The sequence below is a fragment of the Mauremys mutica genome, chromosome 1, assembly GCF_020497125.1.
Source record: "Mauremys mutica isolate MM-2020 ecotype Southern chromosome 1, ASM2049712v1, whole genome shotgun sequence".
NCBI classification, from domain to species: domain Eukaryota; kingdom Metazoa; phylum Chordata; order Testudines; family Geoemydidae; genus Mauremys; species Mauremys mutica.
Window position 1 is genome coordinate 122,925,105 of NC_059072.1, and position 26,531 is coordinate 122,951,635.

The following is a 26,531-nucleotide window of genomic DNA, read 5'->3' on the forward strand; positions in this document are numbered from 1 at the left end:
TGGTTCCAGTGTGGAGGGCTTTACAGGGCTCCTACCAGGGGTAGGCTCTCCTCAGCCTAACTCCCAGGACTCAGCTCTCTGAGTCCTAACACCTTCTGCCCAGTGAGGGGGACAGAGGGTGCAGAAGGGTGGGGACCTTGCTCTGCGAAGGCCACAAGGTCTGACCTCAGACTGCAAAGGCCACAAGGTCTCACTCTATCCCGTGATCCCAAGGCCCATCACCAAAATCCCAGGTCTTTTACATCTGGGAACTGTTCATTTTATCCTCTTAAGAGCACTGGAAACTGACCGCAAGTTGCAATGAATTAAGAACTCAACCCCAGTACCTCAGTTAGGTACTAAGAACATTCCTACTTAATCCACTGTGGCTTGAAGGTGCAAAGTTCCCTGGTCCACTGCTAATTAATCCATGGGAGAAAGAGATCCTTCCTGACCCCCAAACAGGCAATTGGCTAGATCCACAGTAGCTGTCAGGCCAGATTCCCTTACTAGTTCAGGGTGGTTAGCATGGGGTTGCTGGAATGGAGCTGAAAGGGGCTCCATATGGCTTTCTAAGTTAAGTCCCAGAAGCTGAGGTATGCTGGCCAATTAGCACCCTCTCCCCCAGCTGGCCAGAGTACCAGAGACTCCCACTGGCAGGAGTCTCTTCCCTTCCTGCTAGAACTGTTCCCTGTCACAAGCCCCATCAAATTTCGTCCACCCATTGGGACAGGTTGAGCATTTTTGTGTACAGTAAAAGCCTAATTGAATTTCACTCCTCTGACTCGATTGAAACCCCAGGCACAGAACCTGATCCAAAGACCATTGAAGTTAATGGCAGTCTTTCCACAGACTTTGGTGGGATCTGGATCAAACCCATGAATAACTGTTTTCAACAGGATTATTTACACATGGTTGCAAGATCTGGTCCATTATTAATATTTTACAATAAACTCTCAGAAGACATTACAAGTAATGAAAATGTATACATAGTTTTAAATCAATTCATTGAATCATCTAGCTATCTATAGTGAATTAGTTTAGCTTAGCTTTACTATAAAACCATGTAGACTTACTTGCTCGTAATATCATCTGAGTTGTTTAAAAAAATACGTTGTTACCTGAATTCTTTATTTTGTTCCTGTATTTCTAAGGGAGATTGAAATTAACATGGCTCCTTTTTTTTTTTAATTTGCTCCCATATTTGTACTCCAGCTAGATCCAATGTCAGTGCAGCTATGAAAACACTTTGATTGTTAATTGGTACTGAAGAACCAGTAGAGGGAGCACAAAACATTGTTTTTATATTTATATCTTACATAAACTCTCCCTACTTTTTTTTAAATTATTTTCTCAGGAACAGGATGATGAAATTCAAAAAGGAAAAAGCCCCAAATCTCTGTTAATGTCTTTAGAGGAATATTTTCCCATACTGTAAATTACTTGATTATATCTCTATAAAGCTGGGTTTTTTACAATATTTCCAGTTTCTGATATAGATGATTTCCCCCAACATTTATGAAACTAATGCCATCAACCTGTCATAAAAAATCTGATAATTAAAGTCTGATAATTATGTACTAAATATGTACAATATCTATAGTGTGAATGTTACATTTTATCATTTTAAAATATAGAATGAATATACTGCAAAAAAGTATAGAACAATTTAAAATATAATTAGAAATGTGTGTGCATGCATGCTTTATGCAGTGCTTTGTGTAATGTACACACTATAAAATACAATTCATTGAACTCAAAGGAAAGTAAGCAAATGCAAAACCATCTTTAAAATATGCAAAGACAAAATAAATTTCTATCTACATTCGCACTAGACATTTTTTAAGGTTTGCTCTGCAGCCATTATGCTGTATTAATGTAGGAATTTTTAATTACTAGACAACCCCATGTTGTGTATTAAAGCTTTTATTCCTTAGTAAGACTTTTTTAAAATCACAAAATAGTGTGTAAATATTTAGATAATAGAATTTGTGGAGTGCTGGAAAATACTGAATATAAAGATTGATTTCTAATATATCACATACTAAACTGTTCTAAAACAGCTGTTTTCTTGCAGACAGTATTTATTTTTTAAATAATTTAAGACAGCATAAGCTTGTACCAAGCATAAGCATTGTAACAAAAGTGCAACTTTTTTCAGCAAATCCTCCCCAAAAGATATTTAACTCAAAATATCATTAACACATTTTCTCCCTACAAAAATAGCATGTCAGACATCATTAATTGGATGTATTAACAACTATTTACATACAGCCATTCTGCAGGCTAGTAAGATTTTTTGTAACGTTGTTTAAACACAGCGTTTGAGGCAAACAGTAGCAACAGCAGCAGCAAATGCAATCAAACTGACTAACAGACCCAGGATACTTATTCACTCAGTCAGACAGTTGTGTCTCACCTCTTACATAACATTCAAGTGAGATTTCTCACAGTGCTACCTTGGCAACAAACTAAAAATATCTAGGCAAGGTCTTGTTTTAAGCCTTATTAATAAAGCTTTATCTGTGTGATTATCTGTACAGTCTCCAGAAAGGGAAATCGCGATATCTGGAGACAAAAGGACTGCATGGGACCTTAAACCCATATCTTCTAAGCATTTCCAATTAAAAACTGAGATGTTTAATAATTTCCTCCAGTTTTTAATTTGGGATAAAATTAGTTCAGGGTTGTCAGTTTTTTGTTTTGTTTTTTCAGTTCAGTGCAGAAATGTTTGTTTTATAAAGGTTATAAAAACTCAGGAAAATACTGAAATTAAATAAGGACAAGTGGAAACAAATGCACTTGCCATACCTCTATACCTTAGCTAAGAAGAAATCATAGCATAGGTCTGACCCTCTATTCCTTGTGCATCCAAAACTCTGACTGAAGCCAGTAGCAACTCTGGGTACTCAAAGCACTGAAGGACTGGGCTCAAGATCAATTCATTCATGGTCCATTTATCAATAAAGTGCGAACGTATGTACTTAAAACTCACCTTCTCTTTCTCTCCCCTCTCCCCCATTCTGATAATGAACCAATCCAAGTCTCTTTAAACAAGTGCAAATTACTAAGTGGAACATAGAGATACTACAGAAAACCATTTCAAAATAAGGTGCAACGTTTACTTTAGAGAAAAGCATATCCTTACTATTTTTTCTTTCTTTTCTTTAATGTATTTATGCATTTATAAAGCCAAACATTAAAAAAAATACTGAGTAGCAAATGTAATCCTTAAAGATTCTCAAGCAGTGGCAGAGGCCTCTAGAGTTAAGCACCCCCACCCTACGTTGAGTCAGATACTGTATGATCTTCATTTGCTTCTATATATTATTATTAATACAGATCTCTAGAGAGGCCATAACCATAGTCTGTGACTCCCAGGGCAACTTTTCTTGCCTACCCACTTTCAGATGTCACTGACACTCTGGATCAGAAACTGAATCTGACTCTCTGGCTTACAAAATGTTTGATTTGAAGCCTGTCTCTATTTGCTCCCTTTCGGTAAATGTGGAGACAATTTGGGATTCTCTGTGAAACACAGAAATGCAAAGGATCTTTTAAAGCAGAAAAACTGGGGGGGGGGGGGTGGGGGTGGCAGAGGGAGGGAATGAACGCAGCAGGAGAGAACACCAACGAAATGAAACCACCACAACAGAAACATCGTGCAACTCTATTACACTTTCTCCTTTAAAACCACAAAGTGGGTGGGTGGGTTGTTTCTGATTGTCGCTGTTATTATTTATTAGGATGGGCTCCTTCTCCCTCCCTACTAGGGAGCATGGGTGGGCTGATTCCTATGTCCTGCAGCACCGTTCAGGGGCTTTCCTTTCCGGGCTGCAAAAGATCTTCCGGGGAGGGAAGGTCACTGTCCAGGCTGGGCCCAGTCTCGCAGGCAGCAGCGAAGAGATGGGGCAGGTGCTGCCCGGCAGAGACCAGGTCAAGAGGCAGAAGGGCCGCGGCGGCGGCGGCGGCTGCGTTCGCCTTATCAGCCGGCGCCAGCACCGAGGACAGGCAGGGGAAGGCGGCGGCGGCGGCCTGGGCCGGGATTCCCGAGTAGAGCAAAGGGATCGGGGCGGCGGCCGGGTACAGATATTTCTCCAGGTTGCTCTTGTCCAGCAAGGGCTGCATGTAGGCCGCGGCCGCGGAGGGGGAGATGAAGTAGAAGGGCAGGCAAAGGGGGGCGGCGGCGGCGGCGGCTTGCTGGCCAAAAGCAGCCCCGCCCCCGCCAAAGGCCATGAGGGAGCTGAGCAGGGCGGCGTCGGGTCTCAGCAGGGCAGCAGCTGCCTGGTGATCCGGGCTCAGCCCGGCAGCGGCGGCGGCGGCTGCAGCAGGGAGCGTGGCGCTGCTGCCATCCAGCTTCAGCCTCTTGGGCGCTGGGGCCTGGTCCCCGGCTGGCTCCTGTTTGATAGTCACGCCGGGCAGCCCCGCCGCTTGGCCTTTCTCGCGATCCGGCCGGCCCTCGCTCTCCCCGCCATAGCCGCTATCCGTGTCGGTGTCGTTCTCCCCGCCGAGCTCCACGGGCGGGTGAGTCCGCTGGATGACGGGGACGCAGTTAGTCTGAGCCTCCAGCTTTTGCCCGGTGCGATCTTGTGCACAGGAGGAGGAGGAGGAGGAGGAGGATCCTTTGCTCACAGGGACCTGTGGAGTCAACAGCTGGGGGCTGGGTAAGAACTGAGTGGAAACCGCGTGCAGATGGTTGACGAGCTGGGCACATCTCTGCTCTCTGGGAGTCCAGCTTTCAAACCTGGAGAGGTATTGCAAGACTTCTTTGGCGCACGTTTGAAATCCCGAATGGAAAGCATCCAGGTCGCACTGAATGGGGGACTTCATAGACCGCTCCCCTGTGATGGAGAATATGGGAGGGGGGGTGCAAAGAAAAGTCAGCATAAAAACAGCTGCAATCACCGGCATGGGAGTCCCTGCTATTGGGCTTGTTCTTTTAAGTCAAAACAAAGGTAACTTCAGTGATTTCTTAGGGAAGCCTTTTAATCCAGGCTAGTTCTCATGGGGCACAAATGCCTATATTTGCTGGGAGTTAACATGGCAATGTGGCTGGTGACATCTCATTGGAGGTCAGCGTTTTGGCCAGATAATAATAATGCCTAAGCATTTTATTATATTCCTTTCAAAGCACATGAAAAAAAATTCAAAGGACTGCCCCTATGAATTATAGTATTATGAGATATCCAATTTAACAACCGTGTCTCCTGAGTATGTTTATGTGCTGGCTCTTCTGAAACTGACTTACCATTCTGTAAAGCAATTATATTCTGATGCTGTTGCTCCGTTAAGGCTGTTAAAGCTTTCAAGTGTTTCAAAGTTAATTCCAAAACTACAGCTTTCTCCAGATGCCCCAATGTCTGAAAAGTAGGGTGGAAAGGGACACTTGGTTACCAGCACAATACAATTGCCCATTATATTCTGTGTCCCTAACTTCAGGAACCTCCCTTTGAAAGGAGTATTATATTTAAAGCTTCTGGTTTTACATAAGCATGTTAGAAATGATTGCTGCTTTAAACTGAATCACATATACATACACCTCTGTAGAAAACCTTTACCATCCAACACAAGTCATACTTTTTCAGTTCTAAGGTTCCTGTCCTTAAATTTAAAGATAATCACAAAGAACATATTGTATAATGCTTCCCACAATGAAATATATATATACCTTACCGTCAATTTCAGATGCTCTGGTAATAAATCTTTTAGCTGAGCAATGCATTCATTAATCCTGTCTCGCCTCTTCTTTTCTATCAATCTATGTGGCAGTTTGTATGTTTCCTAATTAGTGAAATCAGGAAAAGCCAAATGTTACATTCACTTAATATGACAATCAAAACAAAAACAAATTTCCACATGTAGTGCAAATTGCAAGGTGTGTATAGCTTTCCCTTGCATGCTTGTTATCTGGTAGACACACTTATAATTCAGGGAAAGTTCAAAGGGAAGAAACTCGGATGCGGTTATGGGTAAAGCTATGCTATAAAAATCACCGAACCCCAATTAAGTATTTAGGCAGGTCATGAAGAGCTTCAGAAACTTATTCTTACCTTACTCTCGTCTCTTTTCATGCCTCTTTTGGGTTTGCACAAATATAAGGATGGATAGTCCAGTCTGCAAAAATGAAAGAGATCCAATGGTAGTATGTCAATGAGCTACTTATCACTTTCGTAAGTGGGAATATATACATACAGAAAGAGAAAAAACATATAAGATACGCATATAATATTGCACAGCTCCAAAGATAGTCCCCGACTGCAAAAAAGGAGGCAAGAATCAGACATCATTTAAAGAGTATCTATGTTTTCAATGCTTTATATCAGTTTCTTAAGAAGAAACGAAACACTAGTGATAAGAGACAGAGATATATTGCACTGGCTCCTTACCCTATAAAATCCACATGTTCTAGCAACTGCCTGTCTTGCAAACGAGGGATTCCTTCATCCATGTTTGACAACAGCTGATTTTTTGTTGTTGCTTTTGATTGAATCTGTGGGATGCTGAGAGTCTTTGGAGATCTTTGAGCAAAACGGTGCACATGCAGCCTCTGTCTCTCTTGTGCACCGGGGAAAGTGTGAAGCAGTTTGTCTCCCCTCTCTCTCTCTCTCTCTCTCTCCCACTCATACACTCACAGTCACACACTGTGCGGGTAGTTTGCACTCACTGATCAGTGTTTGGCCACAGGGCACGCGCGTCGCCAGCCAGACCAGCACCCAGCTCACGTGCGGAACGTACCATACAAGCTCCAGACTAGGGGTTTGGGTGGGAGGGAGAGGAGGCGGGGACAGCTGATCCAGGCGACCGGAAAAGAAAAACAACTTTGTCCAGCTATTCATCTTCCAAATGGCAATGCAGTCAGCTGAGGTTTCCTCCTGTAAGGAAATAAACGCAGCACTCCTGATCATGGTGCATTTAGCGTCTGGGGATTGGTTGCTCTTCAGTCTAGCCAGTTTATGGACGGGGGAGAGGGGGTGTAGAGATTTCACATATAGCATAAAGGATGCTGGATTTAAAAGCGGAGGCAACGTGGTGGTCCTGTGCAAAAAGCAAAACGCGTTGGGAGGAAAAATCCGTAGTGGGGGGAGACCTTTGTTTGCCAAGATGCAATTTTCAAATCAGCTGTCTGGAAAGTGATTAAAATGGTGCATTCAAAAATGTTATTTTATTCCTGAGCTACACTTGAGAGTCCCATTTAGGGAGTTTAAAGTTTGTCTGGTGACGAGAGATTATTTTGCCTGTTTATTTCAATGAGCCATTGATGATCTCGTGGGTTTTTGTTTAATCTGTCTCGTGCAGGTGATCATAAACGGCCCGTAACTCTTCATATTGCCCATTAGAAAGAACCAGGAGTGCCCTATTTGAGGCTACCGATTACTGCGAGTTGATGTCTGTAGGTGCAAATCAGGAGCGTGCTCTAGTGGTTTTATGACTGTCACAGCCTGCATCGCTGTTGCAAAGGAGTTGTCAGGAGAGGCAGAGAGAGGGTGACATTGGGAGAGGAGTTACACTGGAGTGAAATGTAATATTAATCACTCCCCCGTGAACGTCCATTGCTCTGTGTGTCTGGTGGTACGTGCCTCCCCTGTCCTCCTCCCCTCCCTTCTCCCAACACACACACTTTCTCTTAGTCTGATAATGAACCCTGGATGTGTGCGCATAGCCCACGTTTACTACCACTGGCACCTAAAAACCCTCCTCCTTAATCCTGTCTCAAACGGGTACACTCACAGGGCTAGCAACGTGATCTGACCTGCCGCTGCCACATCACAGCGGTGAGAGCCCTTGCTCCGGAGCTGCTGCTGCAGCCGCTGCCTAGGGAGAAATGCAAACGCAGCTGCAGAAGCAGGAGTGTTTACCTGCTCCCCAGAGCGAGCCCAATGGAAATGACTCAGTGCAAGTCAAAGTATAGGGGGGAGGAATCTGCGATGCTAGGGACTCCTGCCGCTTGTGGGAACAGCAACCAGCCACGGCTGCTCGAACAGCATTATATACTGTCTCCCCACTGATTCCCTGCGGAAATTAGATTGCAAATGAAAATGACCGTAAAGTAGGGGTTGTATTAAATATACATAAAATGGGGATGGAGCGATCTGGGCTCTGGTGAGGTGTTAAGAGCTCCTGGTGGAAGTTAGCAAACGCAGGGGCAGGTTTCTTTATTTTCTCCCAATGGCGCTCAATGGAAACCACACATTGTAAATGGAAGTAAATGAGGAGATCTACATACGGATGTCAGTGTTGCCAGCCCTCAAAATTTTCTGGGGAGTCTCTGTATATTTGGTTTTTTTTTAAGCCCCAGCTCCTGGAGGCATGTGATTACATGAGAATCTCACCTTTCTTTAAAAAAATGACTAAACTTCTAACAGCTCAAGAACGAGACAGCACATTAAAAAACTCCATATTTATTATATTTTTTAAAATCTCATGATTTTTAAAGCCATTCTTATGATTTTTGGAAACTGATTTATGATTTTGGTATGCTTGGCACTGTTACATATACAGTACATGAAGTGTGAATGAGGATTTAGGAGCGGAAAGGGCTGTAGTGGGGTGTTAGGAGCTCCCAGAGGTGGTGCTAGCCCATTGGGGGCCCTAAGCAGGATTATTTTGAGGGACCTCCCACACACACAACACACAATGACCCATTATTGGTATGATCAGGGCCCTAAGCAATTGCTTGGTCTGCTTATGCCCAGCACCGGCTCTGGGATCTCCTGCTACTAATGAGAAAAGTAAATGCTGCTGCAGGGGCAGGATTGTTTAATTTGTTCCCAGTGATCCTGATGGAAATTACGCATCGTCAGTGAAAGTCAATCAGGAGATACACAATACGTAGGGCCCTACCAAATACACGGCCATGAGAAACGCATTATGGATTGTGAAATCTGGTGTCCCCCCCATGAAATCTAGTCTTTTGTGTGCTTTTACCCTATACTATACAGATTTCATAAGGGAGGTCCTGACCCAAAAGGGAGTTACAGGGGGTCACAAGGTTATTTTAGGGGCCCGGGGGTGGGTCGGGGTATTGCCACCCTTACTTCTGTGCTGCCTTCAGAGCTGGGCGGCTGGAGAATGGCGGCCGTTGGCCAGGCACCCAGCTCTGAAGGCAGCACCCCACCAGCAGCAGCGCAGAAGTAAGGGTGGCAATACCATACCATCACACCCTTACTTCTGCACTGCTGCCTTCAGAGCTGGGTGGCTGGAGAGCGGCGGCTGCTGACTGAGGGCCCAGCTTTGCAGGCAGCAGCGCAGAAGTAAGAGTGGCAATACCATACCAGACCATCCTTACTTCTACACTGCTGCTGGCGGTGACTCTGCCTTCAGAACTGGGCTCCTGGCCAGCAGCTGCCACTCCACAGCTGCCCAGCGCTGAAGGCAGAGCCACCACCAGCAGCAATGCAGAAGTAAGGGTAGCAGTACTGCAAACCCCCCCCACAATTCCTTTTTGGGTGAGGACCTCTACAATTACAACACTGTGAAATTTCAGATTTAAAGAGCTGAAACCATGAAATTTACTATTTTAAAAATCCTATGACCATGAAATTGACCAAAATGGACAGTGAATTTGGTAGGGCCCTAACCAGGGTGTATACATTCAACAGTGCTTGGGTGTAGCAAAAGGCATTATGAAGCTGTAATGCAGTGGTTCTCAACTGTGGCTCGTGGGCCACTTGCAGCCCAATCAGCACATAGTTGCAGCCCATGTGACATCCTCAGGGCCATACAGGTAGTACATATATTGTGTGGGTGCAGCCCACATAACACATAGAGAGCTGTCTATGGGGCCCACAATGGTAAATAGGTTGAGAACCACTGCATGTTGAGAGCACTTGCTGCTAGGGAGAAAAGCAAATTATTGGGTAGGCTCGATTGTACACCTTCTTCCCAGAGTGAGTTCAGTGTAAATTACACATTGCACGTGAACATTGCCTGGCTATTGGCATGTGACAATGATACATGCTCACATAGTTGTTTCCTTCTAATACTGAACAAGGAACTTCATTAGAATAAGGAAACAATATATTTCCTCAAACTCTCCTGTGTATCTCTCTGCTTCATTTTAGAGCTTCTACCTAGAATCAGCCCCGAACTCTTCTACCTTGCTTCCTACTACAGTTTTAAAGAACCAGTACATTAATCATCACTGATAATAGGGTGATGGGCCCATTAGAAATTCAACAGATTAGAGAAAGAGAGATGTGTCTGCCTCTGTCATCTGTTACCATCTACATATACATGTGCACGAAGGGGAAAGAGCTTTTCTGTGATGTTAGAACCTCTTGCTGCCTATCAAGAAATGGACCCTATTAGAGAGGTAGATTTAACTTCTCCCCAAGGTGATATCCACTGAACCAGGACCTTATATACACAGGCCCTGATTCATACTTGTGTATGGTGATCAGACAGCAAGTGTAAAAAATCCGGGCAAGGGGTAGGTGGTAATAGGTGCCTATATAAGAAAAAGACCCCAAAATCAGGACTGTCCCTATAACATCAGGACATCTGGTCACCGTATACTTGTGGCAGTGAGGAGCCCAGCACAGGGGGTGATGAAAAAAATAAAGGTGCATCCTGGGGTAATTAGGAGCCAGTAGGGCCCCAAGCGAAAATTAAGGCAGCCCTGAGAGCTGCCCTAACTTGTACTGTTAATCCATGGCTTCTGTGGACCTTGTGGGAACTCAGACCTGGCCACACTCCCTCCTACACCCGGAATGCCCTCTGGCCCCTCCTGACATCCTAGAATGCCCCCCTGCTCCCAGAGCCAGATGGAAGGGTCGGCCTTCTGTGACAGGCGTATTCCCCAGGGTGTGCAGTGCAACTATGAATTAGGCCATAATGTGCTGGGCTGGAGAACAAGGCTCTGAAGCATTTGGAAATCCTGTTTGGCAGAAATTACATGCCTGCTGTATTATTCGTCTCCCCTTTACTTCACGAAACTGCCGCTGCAGCTGCTGCTGCCTGGCTCAAGCACAGATCCTTTACACAGTGCTTGACTGCATGACAGTGGTGGTGGCAGGCCTGCCACGTCTCACTCCTTTTTAGGGAGACTCCCCTCTTTTCGAGTGAGCAGGTTTTTCAAAATATCTCACTTGTATTGAGGAAACCTTTTGGTTTTTGTGTTTCAATGGAATTTTAAACAATTCTGTCATGTAAGTTGTCTCCTAACCTTGTGTCGGTGGCACTTTGTGTCCTGGTGGAGATATGTTAAATGTCCCTCCCTCCCCCTTCCTTAAACTACCAACATCTAGGTTCTGAACATAGCAAGAGACTTGGCAGTGGGAGGACAAATATTTTTCCTATCTAATCTAAGAGGTGATGCTCTAGGCACACCATGACAATGGGTCCCACAGCTCCACCTCGTTCTGGGTCACCATCCCCCACCTGGAGTGACAGTCACAGAGAGGGATGGGTAGCAGCATAGGCTTCCTTATTGCCCAGAAGCGGCAGTGTCTTCTCATCTTGGGAACAGCAGATCTCCTCCTTTCCATAGAGAGGCAGGGGGCCAAAGGGGAGCGGACCCCCTGTTGGAGTACTTACATCAGAAGCCAGGGGTGTGTGGGCCAGGTTTGAGGCGTTCTTCTCTTGCCACACACAGAGCCCACTGCTAGGTGGTATTGATGTCCGCTGGAGTTAACATTCCATTGAGATCCACGGGTCAGTCTACAGCTCTCAAAGCTATTGTTTCAGGCTCTCTGCAGACTCAAGCAGACATTGTTTTGGCTACATTGTTTAGCTTCTCTTCATACCTATGAGGGATAGAAACATACTCTGGAGTGGGGGGGAAGCATCTTAGATTCTGATCTCATTGTGTGACTCCAGGAGCTGTGACCTGAGCACAGGCCTATAATGACTTCATCCGACCTTGTCAAAGAATGAAGAATGAAATCACAACCATCCCAGGTGTATCTCCATTAAAAGTCAATCAATTTACAGTCTTTTTTGCACCCTCTTCCTGCACAAGTAAAACCATTTAAAGGTGTTTTCAAGGGCAGATGTAGCCAGGAGAAGCGTTGGTTGTTTGGCTTTTCTACAACATCCCGACCAAGTGGAAAAGGGTGAAAGCCAGGGATCCTAGAGCCTCTGTGGTTTAGCACAGTTTCTCTGCCTGGCAGAACTTGCCTCTTGTGGATCCCAAGGGATCTGTGAGGCTTGGGGGCAGAACTGCAGCCCATTCCGTGGAGAGAAACCTCCCCCAAGGGATCACCCCAGAGCCTTCCTTCCTTTAGCCCCCTCTCCTGGGCTTTTCCACCAGAGGGGTGATCCAGACCATTATTAGGAGTTAAATATAGCAATGTCTTAGCATATGTCTACACTTCAAGCTGGAAGTGTAAGTTCCAGCTCACGGAGACAAACCCATGCTAGCTTGATCAGAGCCATGTGCTAAAAATAGATGTGTAGCCATGGCTGGGCTAGCCACAGGCGGGGCTAGCTACTCAGATAGGATCATACTCGTATGGCTAACCTCTCCTGCCACTCATGCCGAGCAGCTACACTTCTATTTTTGGTGCACTAGCTCAAACAGAGCTAGCGCGGGTATGTCTCTACACCTCCAGCTTGAAGTGTACATATACCCTGAGTGCGACAAGTTCTGTGCTATCAGTTCAAGATCTGACTAGGGTCTTGTGCCAATGACATGATCCCATCCAGTTTCCAATCTGTATCTCTATGGCTGTGGTGTTCATTTTTGCTGATGAGTGTAGATTTCCTGAGTGGAGAGAGGAGGAAAACTAGATGTGATGTTGTTTATGGCATCCTACTGCTCATGCCATTGATCAACAGCAAACACACTGGCTAGGCAATAGGCAAGTGAAAGCCAATGGCAGTTCCCAGCCTATTGCTCCCCGCAAGTGCCACCATCACAACATGGTGCCTTAAGGACCTATAATCAACACTGTGATTATTAGGGGGAAATTGGCATAAAGAGTAAATTGAACAAAATAAAGTCAGAGTACAGCTATCGTCTTCCCTTGGGTTTTATGAGTTTAACTGATCCATTTTAGTTTAAATAGAAACCAAATCACATAACTGATCTACAGTATTTTAAAATGCTAGTCAAGAATATTCTGCCAACATAATGTACTGCCACTTTTGAATAGTTCTTAAAACTATCAGGATGGCACTTAGAATCCTCTCTTATGTATCTGCAACCCATCTGAACTCCATAGCAAGTGGAAAAGCCCACAGGAGGGAGATAAGGAGAGGAAGGCTCTGTGAGGATCCCTTGGGAGGGAATGGGCTGCAGTTCTGCCCTGAGCCCCATAGATCCCTTGGGAGCCACATGAAGCAAGTCTTCCCTATGCAGGACCCTGTGCCACCACACAGGCTGTAGGACTCCTGGCTCCCTCATTCCACTAGGTCAGGATGTCGCAGAACAGAAATCTAGAAAGGCCTTTCCTGCCTGCAGCTGCCCCAGGATACTCAATTAAATGGAACCCCCTATGCAGGGGGAAGGTGCAAAAAAGACAATATAGACCCGGAAAAAGTAATACAGATCCAAGCTGTGTTGTCTTTTACAATTAATCTCTGCGGGGCTGGGGGCCGGGGGGTGGGGGATTGTTAAACTGGCTCTGAAGCCACCTTTATGTGTCAATTTTATCTGTCCACTTTCAGGTAACACCAGCCTCTGATGACCAATAGGATTGTAGACATAGAAAACCAAACCTCAGGTGCTCTTCTAAGGAGAGGTCTGTTGAATAAGGTACAGGCTTAGGGGTCAGGATGAATGGGCATCTTCTTTGTGGCATCATCTCACTGAGTAACTCAGCCTCTATATCTGTTTCTTTGTGTGTCAAACACTGGGAATAATGCATACTTCACCAAGGTGTCATGTCTGCAAAGTGCTTTGAAATCCTTGAGTGTATGAAGCATTCTTAGTACAATGAACTTGAGCATTTCTTGAAACACAGCATGAAAATGACCAGATGAGCTCCATCGGAATGTGACACACATTGAAGTTTCCAAATGCAAAATAGTTTAGGGTTTTTGGACTTTCGAGGACTGTTTTTATATTTATAACTTTTTATGGGAACCACGTAGCCAGATAAGTATGGGTTTGTAGTTTCTTTACAAAGGCACCATTGACAGCGAGCTAGAACAGCCAGTGTTTTAGGGCTCCAGCTTTTCATCTCTTGAGATTTCCATTCAATTTCTGATTAGGTCACTAGTGGAAACAAGCTTGAAGGCAGTCACGGACTCAGATATTTGACTTGTGGCTGCTATCTCCCAAATTCTTATAAACTAAGCAGGGAGAAGCCTAGTAAATTCCTGCAAGGAAGACTCCAAAGGAAAACTCGGGGTGCTAGAGGGGATTGTATTAGTGGTTCAACAGGTGGATTCTTTTTCCTTAGGATGATATTCCCCTCTTTCTGATGGTTTTCAGATGGCGAATAGCACTTAAGCAGGTTCTTGGCACAGGTAAAGTTCAGCCTTAGTATGGAGCCAGCAACCAACCATAGTATTAGGGAATTATGACATAGTGTCCTTGTTCTAAGACCCTGTGGAGGAAAACTTCTTAAGCCTGCAATAACCTGTCCCCGTTAAGCACTGAGGACTGTGTGGAGAGAGCTATTCTACTGACTAATGCAGGCATCAGAACCAGGTGAGTTTCATTACTTCTTACTCAGCAAAGTTGAAGGGCTGAGAGTCCTTTCTGAAGGAGGAAGCTAGAGAGAGGGACAGGCAGTTATCCTGCTAAAGAACTGGAACCATGGTTTTATTTTGAACCTGCTTCAGATTTTTGTTGTTTGTGTTAAGTCTGATGAAAATGAGTAAGAGGAACCACTGCAAAGGGGTGAGTTGTGTAGCAATTTATACCATGTCTGCTGCCCTGTTAAACGGTGTGAACTCTCCCCTCTTTCATTAGATGTTGTGCTCTTGAAGACATCTCTTTTTGGCTTAGATATAAAACTCTGCTCTTGGTCCTTTGTGATAAGTGAAGGTCCTGTGCTGTTTGGGGCAAGAGTAAATTCTGACCAAATTCTAATCTAGGTAACTACAATCTTCCAACCTAATTCCACCCTGCAGTTTCAATTAGATTATTTATTGTTGTCCCTTCTGCCAAGCAGTGGCTAGAATTTGGAATTTGAACTTGCCCAGTTCCTGGTTGGGATTGAAAATAGTGATGCAGAGGCTAGGCTGTTTCTTTCTTTTCTGTTTTATTAAGAATATTTAGATAAATCCTGTTCACCTTGAACCAGGATGCGGACTCATCAGAACCATTTGCAGAACTTCAGCTGACACTTTGCTGTGCCCAGCACGTTAGGCTCACTTGTGTCTCTCTGGATTTGTCTTTGTCTTTTAAAATTTCCCACAGCTACTTCTACCACTGGAGCTTCACTTTGGGCTAAATTCTGTCCTGACTTGCCCCCGAAGCAAACAGTGGCACTGGTTCCAGGCTGTGAGTCAGCTATGCTCAGGAGGGCAGCTGGGAGCCATTCTGATGGATGCTGTTCAGTTCCCTGGCAGAAAACAGAGCAGCCCCAGGGCTGCTCTTACCTTGTAGCTTCTGCCCCATATATCCGGAGCATAGTGCACTCCAGCCGCACCCTTTCCTTCTTCTTCTGAAAATTTTCTTCCCTTCTCTGGCCATGTTCCCATCCTAGGAGTCGTAAAGGGCACTGACATAAAGCTGTTATACTGGCCTTACAACACTGGAGTTCCTCCATATGCCATGAGCTTTCTCTAGCATACAGGGGTTATAGAAGAGCCCAGAAATGGGGTCAATAGGTTTCATTGACAGGGCAGAGTTTGCATGTGGTACTTCCATCTAAATACACTGGGTCCCATGCAGAATATAGTGTGTATATATAGATATCTTTTTAGGTTGTTTTTAAAGAGCATAAGATGAGTGTATCTTATAAAGAAATAGTCTTATACATAAAAAAAAAAGATATTAAAATTAGAATGACTGAGTGGGTGCTTAGCATTAGACTGCCAGCAGATAGGGAGTCTGAATGCCGTGTATCAGTAATCAGTGTTTTTGCTCACTAATATTCATTTGTAGGCGCTACCCTCTCATTGTAGTCTTGTTAAAATAAGACAAAAGGACCCTTAATTGAACTTGCATGTGAAATTCCTGCTTGTGCATTTCAAAGAGCACAACTCTTGTATTGCATTGTATTTCTGAAATACCCTGTAGCATTAAGAGAATAGATGATGTGGCCCAGTCTATTTGTAATTCTCCTTCTGAGTTTTCTTAAAAGTAAATGGCATGTTATAAAAATCCAGCTGACCAAAAAAGCTAGCTCTGGCCAGTCGTTTCAGGCTAAGCTAATGCAATTATCATTCTCATCCATATTGTCATGCAGTTAGTCCTGCTGAGTGTAGCCCTCAAGTGTCCAGATTTTTCATCATAAATTCTCTTTGTTCCTCTTGAAGTATTACTCCCTGATTAAGGGATGTGATTTGAGAAACTTAATGTCAGATTTTAAAGTGACAGTTGATTTTTCCCTTAGCAAGTTTGTTTTCTGTGGGAAAGCATTTACATTACATTGATGTATTTCCAGGCTCTTTTTCTTTTTACTTCTTTGTAGACGCTGTTCTTAATTTTGCTGAAAATATTGTCTCGCTTGTGCTCTCAGCAAGTGTAAATGAGTCCACTTGTAGGCTTTTCTGTGTATTGGGAAGAGATGTGAAGTGAAAGTTAGAACCAGGAATGAAAATTCCCTCCACAGTTTGGCTCACATGGTTACAGGGAATTATAATTCCTCACATGCCTTCTCACGTGCCATGGACATAGGAGTTGCCACACTGGATTGAACTAGTGGGCTGTTTACTCCTGTATCCTCTCTCTGACAGAGGCCAGCAGCAAATGCTGCAGAGGAAGCTACAAGTAGCTCCATAATGGACAATTATAACCTGCCCATAGGAAAGATTCTTCCTAACCCCAGGCATTTAGCACTTGAAGGAGAAGAGTTTATATTCCCTTTATTATACTATCTGATATAAATATTCTCATAACCCATATAAATGTCTATTCATTTTTTTAAATCCTGCTAAGCTCTTGGTCTCAATAATATCTTGTAGTAGTGAGTTCCACATTTAACTATATCAAGGATTGGCAACCTTTGACATGCGGCCCGTCAGAGAAATCCACTGTCAGGCTGGGATGGTTTGTTTACCTGCAGCGTCCGCAGGTTTGGCTGATTGCAGCTCCCACTGGCCGCAGTTCACCATTCCAGGCCGATGGGGGCTGTGGGAAGCGGCAACCAGCACATCCCTCAGCCCACGCCACTTCCCGCAGCCCCCATTGGCCTGGAATGGTGAACCATGGCCAGTGGGAGCTGCGATTGGCCAAATCTGTGGACGCTGCAGGTAAACAAACCATCCCAGCCCTCCTGCGGATTTCTCTGATGGGCCATGTCAGGGTTTCCTCCCCACTCTGGGGTACAGATGTGGGGACTGGCATGAAACACCCCTTAAGCTTATAAGTACCAGCTTAAGTTACATAATTCCCCAAGGCACAAATCCTTTCCTTGTCCTTGGACGATATTGCTGCCACCACCAAGTGATTTAGACAAAGATTCAGGAAAAAGACCACTTGGAGTCCCTATTTCCCCAAAATATCCCCCCAAGCCCCTTCACCCCCTTTCCTGGGGAGGCTGCAGAATAATATACTAACCAATAGGTTAACAAAGTGAGCACAGACCAAACCCTTGGGTTTTTAGGACACTAAAAATCAAGCAGGTTCTTAAAAGAAGACCTTTATTATAAAGAAAAAAGTAAAAAGAATCACCTCTGCAAAATCAGGATGGACAGTAACTTTACAGGGTAACAGAAGATTTAAAACACAGAGGACTCCCCTTTGGACTCAACTTAACAGTTACAAAAAAAAAAGGAATAAAACTACCTCTTAGCATAGGGAAAAGTCACAAGCTAAAACAAAAGATAATCTAATGCATTTCCTTGCCTTTACTTACAATTTCTGTAATTTTATATGTATCATTTCAGGTATCTCTTTAGGAGCTGGTTTACCTGCTTGGTCTCTCTCTCTCTGTCCCAAGAGGGAACAAACAAAGAGAGCACAAACAAAACCTTTCCCCCCAACCTCTGATTTGAAAGTATCTTCTTTTCCCTATTGGTCCTTCTGTTCAGGTGCCAGCTAGTTTAATTGAACTGATTAACCCCTTACAAGTAAGTGATTTTGTACTTCTGGCCAGGAGGGATTTTATGTTACTGCATACATAAAGGTTGTTACCCTTCCCTTTATATTTATGACAGGCCACATGCCAAAGGTTGCTGATCCCTGAACTATATGTTGCATAGTGCATCCACATCACTCCAAACACATCCAGCGATTTACAGTTCATTTCTGTAATCTAATACAAACTCCCTTCTCTCTCTCTTTCTATATTCTCTTCAGCCAGCCTTGCTGACCCTGGACTTTGTCCTTTCCTCCCTATAGCATCCAATCAGCCAACACCAGCTTCCTTAGAGTTCCTTCCCAGTCTTGCCATTCTTTGCAGCAGATTCTCATACTCTCCTGTCATCAGGAACAGCTTTCCTGAGGTATATTGCTCCACCTCTTCAGCCCTCATTGCACTAGATCCTCACCTACTCCATCCCTTTGACACTGTTCTGGTGGCACAAAGAGGCTGGAAAGCTCGTTTGAATTTACTTTGAACAAAACACTTTCTGTGGCACTATCTGCACTATAGATTTCACTGATAGTAACCAATAGTAACCAATAGTAACCACTGTTCTGAAAACCAGGGATGCCCCAACCAGGTCATACAATGGTTTGATCTTGCTAGTGTGAGCAGAACCAAACTCTTTGAAAACAGTAGAGCTGGGCAGGAAATGGTTTTCCCAGCCTACAAAAATTGTGAAGATCTTGGAGAGTTTCCAGTTTTGTATAAGGACAAAACCAAGGCCTTTAAAAGATTTTTAATAAAAAGAATGCAGAGAGCTCCCCAGAACAGTCAATAGCTGGGGGTCAGAGCACTCACATAGGATGTGGCAGACCTGATAGTTGGGGCACTTCCTAGGATGTGGGAGACCTAGGTTCAAGTCTTTCCTCTGCCTGAGTTGGACTAGGGACTTGATTCTGCGCATTTCACATTCCATGGAAGTGCCCTGGCTATTCTGGGGTATGGTTTTTCCTCTCTCTTGATTTTGACCAAAGACTCCATCCTGGTCCTGAGAAACCTTTCCCAATGAAAGTTTTGTCAAATTTCATCCTTTCCCATGAAGAATCTTGGTTTTGACAAATCTACAGTTTTCAAAGAAAAAATGTTAGTCAAAACTTTTCCAACCAGCTCTAGAAAACAGGCATGTTAAGGAATAGTGCTCTAACTCTCGTAAAGCTTGAAGCTACAGCATTGCTCCTTCACAAGGTTTCCTTCTGTCCATACAAGGCAAAACCCCAAACTGTGTTTTAACGTGGTCGGGTCACTGCCTTGTCCAAGCAAGGAGCTCAAATACAGTTATATCAAGATTTTGTCTACACTAAAAAATGTAGTATTCATATGGCAGCTTTGACCACCAGCCTCAGTGAGTGCACTGTGTAGACAGGAGTAAGGTGTTATGACAAACTGCTCTGAATAGTGTTAGTGGCTAAAACTCCAAAATTCAGTGTAGATTAGGCTTTCCTGGGGTGCTGTCACCAACTGGGTAAGTGATTAAGAAAACTTAAAAAAGTCTAGTGTGTACAATGGTGTAGTGGGACTTGAAGAGAAATGTGAATAAATGTTCAGTTAAGAGAATAGCTGCGTGCGTGAGATAGAATAAAGCTCATTTAAATGTACACAGCGTCTATATTGTACCATCTCAGCATATATTCTATCATCCCTACAATCTGCTAAAAGCTACCAGAGAGATGCATGCTGGAAAATGCCCTGCTGTTGCAGAGAGCACTGCTAAATCTGTGGTTACCCATTTAAGTTACTTATTGATTCATGAGACAAAAGGTTGTTTTCTTTTGCCCTGCAGTTTCAATTTAAGGTTTGATATTCTCTGAGCAGTTGAAGTCTGAATACATGACTTCCCCTAACATGTAAAATGACCCATACAGATATGAGACAGACAACTGAGACACACTCATCCTTAAAATGACGACATCAGTGGTATTACTGAATGGAGTTAGTGTAGCTGACTTGACATTGGCATATTTTAGACTCTCTGCAGTCAACTGTATTGTAGGTGGGACTGCCAATATCACCCATCATTAAGGCCCACACATCCCCTTGTAAGACCTTGTCTTTTAGTTGTCTGTAACTTAGAGTTTGGCAAACCATTTTTGCAGAAATCTTCCATGCTGGGTGTCTGCCTCAGACTGAATTGTTCTGGAAAATTTGAACCAAAACAGTTAAGCTGTTTCTGAGAATGAGGCTATAGAGAAATACATTTGGCCCATGTTAAAAAATGCTGGTAACTTTTTTCCCCCTTTGAACATCCCAGCTGTAGTTGCCCCATGCTTTGGAGCAGAGACTTTAAATCTGGCAGGGAGGTGAACTTTGTGCCAAACATAGGGCTTTTCAAAATCTGCCCAAATTTGACCAAGTTATAAGCCTTTGGAAAAACTGCAGTTCCCACATGCTCAGCAGAGACTTCTTCTTCAATTTTAGCTGCTGAAATCTCCAATGATTCCGTTTATACTCAAGCCTCTCATTGCTCCTATGACTGACCAGCCTACATGTGCGCCATGCCCACAGGGTGGCTGAGCATGCTGCATCCCCTCACCGCTCCTATGTTTGACTGGACCTTGCATGCCCAATCTATAGAGAGCAACTGAGCATGCTCCAGCCCAGGGCTGCATGGGTGATGTCAGGCTTTCCCTGTAATGGTTGCTTTCCAGGCTGGGGTGAGGCCAAGGCACTGGAACTGAGAGCAGAGAGTCTGTGTCTCCTGTGCTCCAATGACTCCCCAGCTGGCAGTCAGGCAACAGGGAGGAGGAAGCCACCTGGGTTGAATATAGAGGGAACAAAAGCTGGACCTAGGTGGGGAGGGAAAGGAGTAAGTAAGAACAAGGAGTCTGGTGAGAGTGGGACTGTAGGAGATTGGGGAGAGAAACTGAGATTGGTAGGGTGGGGAGGCTGGACCTGGGAGCCAGTGATGGAAATGGGGAGCCAGCTGACTGGAGGTGGGGGAAGAGAGGAAGACAGACTGGCTGGACAAAGTGACTGGAGCTAGGATCCAGTGGGGAGGAGAAATGAGGGGCAGGAGGATGGGAGACAAATCTGACAAGAAGCTGGAGTGTGGAGGGAGAGCTGTGACTGGTCAGCCAAGGAGATGGGGATGGGAGAGAGGGACTTGCTCAGTAAGCCCAGAGCGAGCAGGATACTAGGATTGGCTGCGCAAGGAGACTAGGATGGGAATGGAGGAATGAAGACTGGGAACACAAAAACTAGACTAGGACAAGGTACCAGTGGTGGGGAAGAAACAGGACTAGGACAGGGACAGGATGAAGGGGACAGGACAGAAAGGGTCACGCTGGGGGTCGAGGGAGGGAAACAGGAAGAAGTCTGTGCCCACTAGAGCATACTTCCCTCCAGAGCCTGGAATGGAACCCAAGGTTGCTAAGTTTCACCATTCTTTGGTCAGCAAATATGTATGAAATCCACTAGCAAAGTGCATGTCTCATCCCCCCACTAGAGCTGGTCCACTTAAAGGATGACAACTTACTACTTCTGTCAGTTATTCCATCAGCTCATGTGGCAGAGGTCTGTGTACTGGATTTAAAGGTTCCAACCCTGCTGATGGCTATGTAGTTGTCAATATGATGCAACATAATAGAATTCCTGTTTTGTTTATTTTTTTCAGTTTGCTTTTAAAAAAAAAACCTAGGAAATAACACACACACACACACACTATATTAAAAGAACATTGTTTGGGTTTGAAAGTCAAGCACTAAAAAGTTAGGAAGTGTCAGAAGTAAGGTTGCCTGTGCATAATCAAGTTTGCTTTTTGAAATGGGCTTAAAATGGAGCATACACTTCTATTTTTTCTCTACAGGGAGGTGGCATTGCAATCTGAAGTTTCACAGAATGGTAGTTTTTTATGCTCTGAATACTGTGTGTAGTGCTTGTTTGGTTTCTTTGAAAATATTTTAATAGGAAGTGTTTGAGATTGGTCTCTGGCTGAAATTCATCAAGGTTTCACACATTCTTGTTGACATGAATCTTAACTGTATCATTTTTTTTACATGAACAAGGGAGGCAAATCTTGTGAAGAACTGATAACAGCTTGTCTTTGAAAAGGAACATTTAGGTTTACAGTTGTTGGTTGTTTTTTTTTTTACCATTATTCTTCACTAATTAAAGTTTTTGTGTACAGAGAAGCTTCTGTATAAAGGGTCCACTACTGAATCAGATCTGAATGTACTTAGTACTTTGTAGGGTCTGGTTCTGTGACTGAATAACCTACGGGTATTCCTCTGATATATCAATATATCTGTATTATCTGATAACTTCCCGAGATCTTCACTTTAGCTACTGATGTCTATAAAAGAATGTGTGTCCAAATAGTATGTCACATTGGTCGGTGTCATGATCATGTAAGTAAAGAGTCTACAGAATAACAACTTACATATACTGTGGGCAGAAAGAAGGCTTGCATCAGAGAATGCCTCGGATTGATATGGGTAAGGAATCTGTATAGAAATCTTCCAAGTATAGCCATGTGACAGGTAATACTGAGTTGATGTGAGAATAGTTTGGAGATGATTAAAATGATGCATTTTAAAATCAGCTTTACTAATTGCTGATATTTAGCAGTGCGATTTTAACTGGGATTCCTGTGTTCTGTAAGGCTTTGAACACAGTTAGTTTCCCACCCATTCTCTTGGCAGCGTTGAATGTAACAAAATGACCATAAAATTGGAAAATCTTAGTCACTTTACATCTCTGAGAATTAATTCTTTCAGTAACGGGAAAAATATCTTCCACTCTCAGGATCACGTTCAGGCCCTCTTCCCTTTTGTCCTCCAGTATACTATAATATCAACCAAGCAGAGAGATTTTGCTCCTATATTCTAGTTGGTCTTGAGCTAGCCTAAGAGTCCTCATACCCTCCCTCCCACGTTACTTGTTCCTTCAGCTCAAGTAATCCCAGTGAGAGTGTATAGTTGGCCATGTAGGAGTTTGTGTGGTGTCTTATTCCCTCTTATGGCTTCTCCATGGCCATTCAAGGCTGGGCCATGATCTGGCCCTAAATGACTTGCCTTGGCTCACAGAATGAGCCAATGGCAGTCAAGAATAGAAGCCCAATCTCTGAACTCCATGCACTCTGTGCCACCTACTAAAACACTGCTGCACTTCTCCAGGGGAATATGCCAGATTAGTGGTAGAAACAGTGCCTAAGCATGTTGATTCCCAGCCTCCTGCTCTGTCTAACAGACAATATTCCTTGCACTTCTAAGCCATTTTAAATGGATTTTTAAAAAGCAAACAAAAGAGGGGAAGAAGGGGGGGGGGAAGATTTCAGTTTGAAAAAAAACTTGCCGAGTGCATTTCCAGCAACCCCACATAATCACTGTAATCCAAACACACAAATAACATCAGTATGTGAGTTTGCAAGAGAAATTACTCTGCTATTCAGCAATAACAACTGCCGTAGCGAACTCATCTTCAAATCAGACTTTGTCAGTCATTCTGAAAAATTACACCAACATTCAATATAAGCATGATCAGTATACACTAGTTATTTTTTGTAACCAAAAAAGGAGGGCATAAGTCTTTTCTCTGCAGACAAATGTTCACATAAATCAATAGCAACTCTTAATCTTTACCCCTTCACCTGATTTGATTCATCCACAATATTTGCATCCTAATCATACAAGTATTTAACATTTCACTAAACCAGATTCTTGATCTGCTCCTCTCTTTGCACCTGGAACACTGGACACATCATTTTCTATGCACCTCTCACTGTCTTACAATTTCATCAATTACACTCCCCCCCCCCCCCCCATGCACAGCCCTAATCAACAGCATATTCCAGAGACAGTACATGCCCAAAATCTCTGCCCCTCCCTCCTCCTCAGGGCTAAAAGTAAGTATTCTGGATTCTGTTCCCCACTGTGCCACTGACTTACTCTATGACCGTGTGCAAATGTCATAGCCCTTATACCCCACATCCTGCGGCCATTGTACCTGCGAAGCCACTTTGATGCCAGTGGGATTTCACGAGTTTAGCAGCGAGTGAGAATTTGCTCTTCTATGTTTGTTTCCTTGTTTGTAAAATGAGTATCATAATACTTGCCTAGATCAAAGGGGTGTGGGGAGGAGTGAATAATTAATGTATGTAAAGCGCTTTGAAAGATGAAAGGTGCTATGTAAGTACAAAGTATTAACTTAAAAATGGTTACTGCTGTAACTTACTAGTTTATTCTGTAAGAAATGCACAAAGTCTAAATAATTACTACTAACAAATTAAGGGATAGATTGTGCCAAGCCCTAAAACAGCTGCATGGGGGCGGGGGATCCTTCCTCCTTTCATAGCTGACTCAGGCTTCCAAGATTTTATTCCCAGTTTTCAAGGAAATGTGGGAACTATGCCCAAGACACTCCCTCCTGGGAGCAAGTGGGTGGGGCTTAGGCAGAGCCATGGCTCCACCTCCTCCTGTGCCAACCAATGGAGCAGGCTGGACATGTTGGGTCAAAGGGGTGTCTGAAATTAGTTTTGTCCCCATGGTTCTCCCTGTGGGCAATGTATCTAGGCTAGAGTAAGGGGCAGTGCTTTAGAAACACAAATTAACTAATTCAGTAAATGTTCTACAGCTGTTAATTTCTATTTTTTTAACTGGAGGAGTTTTTAAAGTCCCATCCCCCACACCCCATGAGGGAGCAGACATCACATTGGGTAACTGCGGTACTATGGATGAGGGATTCAGAGATGACCATTTCAAACACAGGCAGAGGGATTTGCACCATGGTAATGGTGATCTTGGATAGGGTGTAAGAGGCAGCAATAGCCTTGATCCTTCTAAAATCCGGGATGCCTCAGTGCTGTAAGGTTTGTCAGGCTAGAACAGTGTTTCTCAATTGATGGATCATGACCCCCCGGAGGGGTCACAAAAGACAATCAAGGGGCTCCGCAGGCAATACATTTTTATAAAGCAAAGGAAATAACATTTTCAGAATATCTTTGGGCTTGCTAAACCTTCGAAGTTTGTGAGGTCAAATGTAGTAGTTATTATAGGAGGAAAAGGAGGAGTAGAAAATGATTACCCTTCAAGGTCAAGTATTGTCTATCGACCTCTTGAGATACCCACAAATACATTATATGGGCTTATCATTAAGGCCCTACTTAACTGCCCCTCCAGCAAACAGCCACCCTGATAACAGTTTGGGGCCACAAGCAGGGGGGCCCCCTGTGTGGTTTTGCCCAGATCCTTGTATTGCCTGAGTCCACTCATAGATGTGGGTAAACTTGTATATCTGCTCCCTGTTTGGCATATAAACAAAAGACTTGTGTCTTCTGGAGTATCATCCAGCATATCAGCATGAACATTACATTTCCTATAAAAAAGGAATGGCGTGCATTTAAATGGCAAAGCAAGGGTATACATTTATGTCATGAGGTGACTAAAATGTGTGCCTTAGTGAGACTGATTCATATTGGTGTCAGTGACAGCTGTGCCAATCAGCTTTGTGTTTTCAGCAATTTTTTTCTTTCTCCTGCAGACTCAATTTCCTTCACTTTATCCTTATCATTAATGAAAAGTGAGGGTGTGGTTATTATTCCTTCTCTTAATACCCATTTCTGCTAGGCCAGAGCATAAGGTCGCATGCCAGTTTCCCTTCCACTCATGGGTGTTATCTGTCCCTTCAAAATGCTCAGGGAGCTTGTATCTTATAATGTATTTGTATTCAGTCTCTGTAAACACATACAATATAGTAGATCCATTATCCTCAGGAGAACATGAATAAGAGGATTTGCCTGTTTGACCAAATAATAGTTAGTACCTGGCGAGAAGGTCTAATGGCCATGGTATCTTGTTAATGTACTTTGACACATTATCCTCTGTAAATACACTTTAAAGAATGAGGCCCAAATTCAGAGATGATACAAATGGTGGTGTACATTAGACTCCCTTAAATCTAGATAGTGATGTGAAGGGGTGCTGTCTACACTGCAGCTGTTTACATTACATCACCTCTGACTTTCTTTACATTTGTAGACTTGCCTCTGAACTTGGTCCGATGGAATAAATAGTGTATGAAAAATATTAGTTGAAATGAGACACTGTTTAGGCAAATACCATTTGGGCATACAACTCTGATTGTGGTGTCCTGTATATAAGACGAGTCATTTTCCACAACTTTTCACATCCAGTATCTTGTCCCATATACAACACTGCACAGCTCAGCCATATTCTGAGTTATCCTAAAAGAGAATATGATGCATTCAAAAACAAAAACAAACCAACTAACCAAAAAAAAAAAAGTAGAATGGTAAATCTGAACCAAAATCTCACATCCAGACAACCCCAAACTTTTGAAACATCCCTAACTAAATTCAAACTTTGTAGTTCTGACCTATCTTTAATATTATTGTTTTATAGTTAACTGTTCCTCAGACACTTTTGAGAGCTAGTTATTATTAATTACTATTTA

The 26,531-nt window shown here is 43.6% G+C and overlaps 2 protein-coding genes across 3 annotated transcripts in view; one reads left to right on the forward strand and one right to left on the reverse strand.

Annotated features, from left to right (window-relative positions):
- Window positions 1-3,635: 3,635 nt before the first annotated feature.
- Window positions 3,636-6,880, reverse strand: BHLHE41 (basic helix-loop-helix family member e41). The gene is made up of 5 exons (XM_044993863.1): window positions 6,366-6,880; window positions 6,030-6,093; window positions 5,653-5,760; window positions 5,228-5,339; window positions 3,636-4,820 (listed from the first exon to the last, which is right to left on the reverse strand). Exons 1-5 carry the CDS (start codon window positions 6,425-6,427, stop codon window positions 3,793-3,795), a joined length of 1,374 nt encoding a protein of 457 aa, XP_044849798.1. The 5' UTR covers window positions 6,428-6,880; the 3' UTR covers window positions 3,636-3,792.
- A 7,608-nt stretch (window positions 6,881-14,488) lies between these two features.
- The window catches only part of SSPN (sarcospan), a 42,790-nt gene continuing 30,747 nt past the window's right edge, over window positions 14,489-26,531 (forward strand). The window contains exon 1 of one of the 2 annotated variants that reach the window (XM_044993944.1): window positions 14,489-14,575. Coding sequence is in view for 1 of the 2 variants with exons in the window: in XM_044993916.1 (XP_044849851.1) it covers window positions 14,735-14,767 (33 nt within the window). In the remaining variant the exon portion in view is untranslated. Of the gene's footprint in view, window positions 14,576-14,644; window positions 14,768-26,531 lie in introns of those variants that run through there. The other variant, XM_044993916.1, reaches the window with a different exon arrangement.

Bases quoted from the DNA above. Each gene is read 5' to 3' on its own strand.
- BHLHE41 (XM_044993863.1), bottom strand. From the start codon at position 6,427: ATGGATGAAGGAATCCCTCGTTTGCAAGACAGGCAGTTGCTAGAACAT. The intron at 6,094-6,365 runs GTAAGGAGCCAG...TCATTTTTGCAG, and splicing joins GAACATGTGGATTTTATAGG to ACTGGACTATCCATCCTTAT. The intron at 5,761-6,029 runs GTAAGAATAAGT...TTCACTAATTAG, and splicing joins TGAAAAGAGACGAGAGTAAG to GAAACATACAAACTGCCACA.